Consider the following 7851-nt stretch of genomic DNA (forward strand, 5'->3'; position numbering starts at 1 on the left):
AGAGAAAGACATTTAAACTTTTAACTTCACAATTGTTATTGCAACGTTACGTAACAATTGAAAATTATTAATTTGAAAGGACCAAAATTGAGAAAAACCAAATTAATTTGGATACTTAATTTCTTTGCAATTGCGAGAGGAACTTTTTTAGGTTCACATTTTTATTGTGTGGAAAAATATGAAGTATTGTATTTTTATCATTTTTATCAACCTTGAAATGATAAACTTCCAAATTTGGTTAAATTGGCTGTACATTTTAAATTTGTAAAGTTTTTATTGAGTTGAAAGTGATACAGTTTTTTCTTTAATTGGAAGAGGTCATTTTTTTTATCTTTAAGATTTCTATTGTGTTTAAAAAAAGAATGTTTCATTTTCCTTTTTATTTTAATTAGAAGAAGATAATTAAAATATATAGAACTGTAAGGACGGAAATTCGTTTTTTAAAGTTTTTTTAAATAGGAAGATGCACTCATTTTTGGATATAGTTAGATGATATCTTTGCTGTTTTTTTGGAAGATATCGTTTTCTAATTGATCCAACTATCATAACAGTGAAGACGATTTTTTGATTGACATTAGGGTCGATCGTATATTTTTTGTTCTGCAATTAATTTAAAAGATATTAATTTATTTTTGATTAAAAATACAAATTAGATGTTTTATTCTTTATAACCAACTGGTTAAATGGATTTATCAATAAGACTATATGAAACAGTTTCAACTTATATATTTTAATCGATCTAAATTCATTGCGATCTATATTTTCAAAAAAAAACAACTTTTTTTTATAACGTTTTTATTGAGTTGGAAGAGGGACATGTTTCATTTCTTCACACTTGTATTAATGCGAGTTGAAGTTGAGGATAAGTGTTAATTTAGAGAATTTAAAACGATAGTGTGGATTCATATTTTTCAACCAGAGATCTTTGTACAATTCAATTTATCAAAGTGTGAAGGTTTAGGTTTTGCAGTTTAATTGCACTTAATTGAAAAGTGTTAAAATCTTCTATTTTACATGTGTCAATTATTAAAAGTTTAAATAAAAAATTTCTGAATTAAAATTAGTTTAAACTTCATTTTAAATTTTGTGGGGAATCCCAAGTCATGAGCCCAGTACAGTCGATCAGCCGTCAGATGGTGTGATCGTCGCGAGTTCGACTATAGACGGAATAGCTCGGCAACCTTCGGGCGTTTTTGGTATAGTCTTTTAGAATTCTCGCAAATCCCTGTTGCAGATATCACTAGTGACACTCATTTCAATACACATTCTTATTTAAGAATACTAAAATTTCTTACATTTCTTACAACTTATGTTACTTAAAATTCTGGCTTTTGACTAAAAGTTTTACAAAACTTGTTAATGACTATTATCACTTTTTCACAATCACCATTTTCATACAATAAATAAGACTTTTATCCCTAAATTCTAACATTTTATTTTAATTATACATATAGGATGAATCAAATATTGATATTAAAAGTCTCTCCGTGTAGTTTGAATTAATTGCAATCGTTTATTATATATGCTAAAATGCTAAAACTCTTTTCTTTTTGCCATTACTAAAGAATTCGCATAAATTTTATTCAATTATAAACACCTTTTTATCTGGTAGAAGTTGAGAAAAATTGATATAGCATTAAGGCAATTAGTGAAGCATAAAAAATAAGCAAAGTGATTTGCGTAATCACGAATTCTATTTCAGACGTGTTACAGTCAGTGTGTGCTCGTATGCTTGTCAGAAAAGAGAAAGAGAGAGAAATCGAGAAGAGTGAAAAAGAGAGAAGAAGGTAAGGCTTTGTAACCACAGGCGGCGCTTTGAACTTGATCCTTGTCTCGCTTTGGTTCTTCATCTTTTTCTGTGGGATTGGTTAACATGAGAAGAGTCATTTACATTTTACACGCGAAAATACGGTTTATAGACCGGGCCAATCATCGCGCCTGCTTCTGCCTCGCTTCGCGCTCACACGCGCCTTCACCGCTTCACGTTCGTTCATGTGCGGACGAGACGTTCCTATACGGACGAGGCGTTTATACACGGACGAGACGTGCGAGTTGGTACCAGTTTACACACCGCGTAATTGGCAGCACTGAATCCGACATGTCGAAATTATAATTTGACTTTGATTTACACAACCTTTTTTTTTAAATAGGCATTCGAAAAATGAATTTTCAGTCGTTTTATCCTTCTGTGGTTGTTTTTCCAAATCTTAGAACGATATGCGGAAGACCGTAGAGATATTGTAGTTACACTATCTCAAACTGATACGAATCGACGTATCAGGTGATTTTTCATCGAGTGATTTTTCACAAAAATAGGGAAACAATAGAGAAATAAATTCTTTTTAATACCTTAAAATATTTTGCAATCTCAACAAAATAGTTTAATTTTTATCGTAAATAGATTTTATACCAAAAGAGCTGAATTTTCAACCCAAAAAAATTAATTCTTATTTAAACAGTTTTATCAATAAGCGAATATTTAAATTTTTAAGCAAAAGAGACAGATTTCAGTTAAATAATTGAACTTGTAAAGAAACAGTTACATTTTCAAACCAAATAGACGAATTTCTTAAAAGACTGTTGAGTTTTCGAGAAAAAAGTTAATTTTTAACCCAGAAAGATAAGTTTTCCACCAAATATCCTCAACCAAAACGTTAAGTGTTCAACAAAAATGATTAGTTTTCTACCAAATAGTTACATTTTCAACTCATAACTGATAGGATATTCACCCAAAAATGGAATAGTTAAATTTTCAGATAAATTAATTAATTTTGAATGAAAAACATTAAAAAGTACAAATTAAAAAGTACATATATATTTTTAACTAAATAAATACAGCACATGAAGGATAAATTTTTACGAAAAATGAAATAGTTAAATTTTCTGACAAAAGATTAATTTGTAACAAAAAAAATTAAGTTTCAACAAAAGCGATAAATTTTCATCCAAAGAGCTGAATCTTAAAAATATTAAGAAATTAATTTAACTTTTAATCAAGTACTTCAATTGTAATCCAAGAAAGATACATTTTTGACCAAAGATTCAAATTTTCAACCAAAAAGATCAATTTTCTATTAAGAATATTAATGTTTTACTAAAAGGATGAAATTTTAACATTTGATAGTTGATATTTCAAACAAAAAAGATTTTTATTTCAAAGAAAAAACCTTTCCTTTTTTTAATTAAAATGAATAAATGCTTTAATAAATGTTTAACTAAGAATATTTTTTCTTAAAAAGACGAAGTTTTATGCAAATAATTTAATTCTCAACCTGAAAGATAAATTTTTAATTAAAAATATTAATTCTTACAAAAGAATAGAACAGTTCAATTTTCAGATAAGAAAATTAATTCTCATTTAAAAAAAAAATAAATAAAATAGTTAAGTTAACAACCAAAGAGAAGAATTTGAAACTAAAATAGTAAATTAAAAAAGTAATGGATTAGAAAAAAAAAGATTTCAACATTCATTTAAGGCGTGTAATTTTTAACCAAAAAGATGATTTTTTAAACAAAAAGATTAGTTCTTTACAAAAACAGATCAATTATCAACCAAATATATTAATTTTCAACTATCAATTTTCAAGCAAAAATGGAATAGTTAAATTTTGAACCAAAGAGGTAAATCTAAAAAAATTAAATTTTAACAAAATAGTTTAACTTTCAAGTATGTAGTTCAATTTTCAACCTAAAAATATGAATTTTTCACCAAGAAGATTAATTTTCTGCCACCAAAGACGTATGATATAACATAGTTGATATTTCAACCAAAAAAAAATAATTTTCAACGAAAACAAATAATATTGATTTTATATAAAAAAATATCATTTTTCTACGAAAAAAGATAGAATAGAATAAATAAATTTTCAGTTGAAAAAAACTAATTTTCAGCGAAGCAGTTAAGTTGTTATTGAACCTTACTGTTAAAAATCTATCTTTGACAAAATTCGCAAATACTGTTAAAATTTATCATCCAGACATGTACACAACGAAATCTAATTATGTATAAAGTTACTTCCACTGCCCATACCCCCCCCCCCCTGTCACAAAGCGTAGTTTTTGAGACACTATTGAAAAAATAAAAATTGAAACTTCAAAGAGAATCTAAAAACCTCAAAAACACTAGAAAATCCAAAGTTCTACGGAAGATCTAAACTTGTACCTCCTTACTATTGCATACTCAGCTTTATGCATATTATTTTAACAAGACAATAAATAAAGCAAAAGAGAATTCATCTTGAATACTTTTTTTCACAGCACAGTAGACACAAATATAATAAAAGAATAAAGAGTGTCGTCAAGAACAAAAGAATAACGAGCGAAGAGAGTGAGGAAGAGTCTGAAGACGAAGACACTGAGGAAAAAAGAGGACCTAAAAGAAGGAGAAGCGGTGAGAGCGATGAAGGGTGAGGAGGAGGTTCGAAGAGTTCGGTACAAGCTCGTAAGTTAGCACGTGGTCGCGCCGGGCCAGTCGGCGCGAAAGAAACCAAGAAGCGCGAGTCGAGAGACGAGATCGAGAGGCGGAACGATTCAAGAGGTTTTCGATAGAGTGAGAAAAACTTTGGTAGAGAGAAAGAAAGAGAGAGAGGGAGAGGGAAGCAGAGCTCTTGAGAAAAAAAGTTTGTCAGGAGGATTGCGATCTTCTATCATGTCCGTTGTTCTTGCTGTATCTTGCTGCACTCTCATGACTCTGAAAACGGCTGTTAGCCCTAACGAGATTTTATCTAAAGTCCAACCAAAATCCAAAATCAATTTTATTCGAGTATTCTTTTCAGTAACCTGATAAAATAAGATTGCAGTTTGTTCCGCTCAAATATCTAGTTCATTTTCTATCATAATTTATTTAAAATAAAAATTTTCATTGGAAGCCTGTGCCTCCTGATAGAAATTAAAGAAAAAAAGACTTGGCTTTTGATAAAAAAAAAAAACACAGGTACCATCAATTGATACGCCCTTGGTTGAAATCGCTGGGCTCAGAGCGCAGTTTTGCAGGAGCGGACCACACAGGTGGCGGCACGCGCGCGCTCTACCGGGTGGCCCATGACACGTTCCATTCGGAGTTGATCGGATGGTCCCGGTAGAACTCGGGTAAGTTCGGTTGGGCCCGGTGGTCGATTCTTCCCGAGCCCACACAGATCGCGCACGCGCGCAACATCTTGGGTGGCATTCGCAGGCAGGACAGCGAGCTGAGCGAACCTCAGGCCCAGAGCCTGTTAGCGTCCCCTGGTTCTCTTCCTTCTACCAGTTTACCTTCTTAGGCTTCTTACTCCTTTTTCTCTTCTGGCCCGTTCCATCCCACTCGATCACTCTTCTCTCGCTTTCCGTGGACTTCTCCCTCCACCTTGTTTCATTCTGGATCCGGCTGGTCTGGCCCACGGCACTCCAGACTTCTTTAATGAGATTCCAATTTGTCAATTAGGGAGAGGACGATACGGACCCCCCTCCCCCTTTCCGTTACCTCACCCCAAAACCTAACTTTACTCCTACTCAGGGAGCGACACTTATGCCAGTTTGAACACTATACCTGATCTTTAGCGTCGAGAACAATCTCGGCATTATAAAATTGACGTTAATAGCGATGAATGAGATTTTATGATATTACATTTTTCTAATAGGTGGAAAGTTTTTAAAAATATTGCTCATTATCCTTTCTACAATATTAGTTATATCTTTTCGTTTTTCTTATCGTAAAGAAAACGCATAATTTTTCAGCAGTTCCGAACACTTGAATACTCTTGCAAAAACCCTTCAGAGAAAAAAAGGTCTTGCATCCAGACTAAGAATGGGTTTGTTTCAAGGTGCGACATAAAGCAGATCAGTACGGCTAAGTACAGCAACATAAAATTGGACACCACGAGACTAAAATTCAGTGTAATTTAATCTGACAATAAGCCTAAAACGCATCAAGCCTTCATGGAACACTGCTCTCGACTTAAATTTAAGCTCAAATCAGTTTTTATTTCAGAAAATGTAACTTTTCAAATAATCTGCAATATTATCACAGTGCATTTTTATTCTAAAGGTATCGTATTTGTTGCAAAGTTTTTTTTTTCTAAATCTGTATTAATATAAGTAAACAAAAGAATGTCAACATATGTTTATAATTATTTTATAAAATTAGCAGAAGTATCAGAACTTTAGAAGCAAACAGTAAAACAAAATCTGAATCAAAATGAAAGTTCTAATTCTAGATCAAATATATTCCAAAAATCTGGATAAGTGCAATTAAAACCAAAATCATAATAAAATTTTCTTCATGTACCAAAAACGCTTGATTAGATTACACAATAATTCTCAAAACCAACCTGAGCTTGACCATTTATCATATGATCAAATTTATATTAACCTTTTTCCCAAATTAACAATCTTTGTTGCAGAGAAGCAACCCGCTGGGCGCCGACTGAAAATCACTCTGAAAATGCATCAGATAACAGCAATGTTACACTCTCTGGCATTTTATTGCATGTTGTACGTGACGTCGTTACATACTTGTGCCATGTAATGAGCTCCGTGGGATGTTTAAGATACTGACGTAAGTCGCCTACTCGACTGATGTGAGCTGAAAACTACATGGGGCTCAAGACCCAGAGCTTTGAAGCATTCGAGATACGATGATTCCAGAAGCGACCAGAAGTAACAGCCACACATTGTTAAATGAAGCTTTCAATTTCAGAAAACCACTTCAAATCAAAAATTGCTGTATCATGTACAATAAAAATAGCCGATAAAAAAAAAGGATTCATACAAATCGTTTATTGAACCCAAAGGAATTACTTCTTGTAATCAAACAGAAAATTTAAGCATTGAGAAAAGAAACTACTCCTGATTAATTTCTAATTCTTTCTGAAGTCGCCACTTTTTATACGTGTTATGACTCTGAAGGTGTTAGAATTGTCACTTAAGAAGTGGAGCAAACACATATTGAAAGTTGCAGACACAAGGATTGGAATTCAGCGTATAGCCTTTCGGCAAAGACGCCTTTTGAAGGCGTTACTATAGAGAGCTTCGGGTCCCTGAACATCATTGAAAATCGGCGCCTTAGCCTGGTTGTACCCGGGGCCGCAGGCGGACTATAAAGTTTCATTTCTACCAGGCGAATGTCTTCGAATTAGCAATAAAGCAGCGATTCTCCCCGGACAACGAGGCTTCGCCGCACCGCGGCGTTGGCTCCTTCTCGTTTTTTGTTTACTCACCCGCGAACTGGTTTTGCGGTATACGCTTCTTCTTCTCGTCCTTCTTCTGCTGCCTCTTCCTCACCTCCTCGATCTCGTCGTCTTGTTGTCTCGGGGCCCTGGCTATTTTGGGGTACGCAAATATCGAACGCATGATTCCAAGGGTATACCATAGCATACCATACCATACCATACCATTGCCAGGTCATCTATAACCTGCTAGAACATACCTCTAAACCAAGGAGACAAATCTTTACAGGTTGAAAATCACAATGCCTGACGATATTCGTCCACCTTCTGTGTGAATTATGAGCAGGAATGACTGATCTCCCTGCTCATAAGAAGGTATCCCATTTAAAGTTTAACAGTTCATTAGTTAAAAAAACCCTTACTTATTGGATTCAATTACCCATTTATCACTGATAGTTAGGAAAAGTATTATTATACTTTGTAAGTAACAGTAGGCACTGTTGCTGTACCAGATCATTCTGAACAATGAAAAACTCGTTGCATGTCTGAACGAAACTTTGACAAAACTTTAATCTTTGGTGAGAATGTAGCTAAATATTAACCGCCTTTTCTTACATGTGTTGCACTCTTTGGAGAGGATTATTGATATGAAAAACGGGAATAGTATTGGATTTGTCGAATATGGAGAAGGTGCAGGTTATTATGCAGG

The 7851-nt window shown here is 33.3% G+C and overlaps 1 protein-coding gene across 2 annotated transcripts in view; it reads left to right on the forward strand.

Annotated features, from left to right (window-relative positions):
- LOC117168900 overlaps positions 1-6520 on the forward strand; it is a 218341-nt gene extending 211821 nt beyond the window's left edge. For both annotated transcript variants that reach the window (XM_033354829.1, XM_033354830.1), the window contains exon 4: positions 6378-6520. In XM_033354829.1, the coding sequence (XP_033210720.1) occupies positions 6378-6502 (125 nt within the window). In that variant the 3' untranslated portion in view covers positions 6503-6520. The remainder of the gene's footprint in view (positions 1-6377) is intronic.
- The last annotated feature ends 1331 nt before the right edge of the window (positions 6521-7851 follow it).

This window comes from Belonocnema kinseyi, chromosome 3, assembly GCF_010883055.1.
Source record: "Belonocnema kinseyi isolate 2016_QV_RU_SX_M_011 chromosome 3, B_treatae_v1, whole genome shotgun sequence".
NCBI classification, from domain to species: Eukaryota; Metazoa; Arthropoda; class Insecta; order Hymenoptera; family Cynipidae; genus Belonocnema; species Belonocnema kinseyi.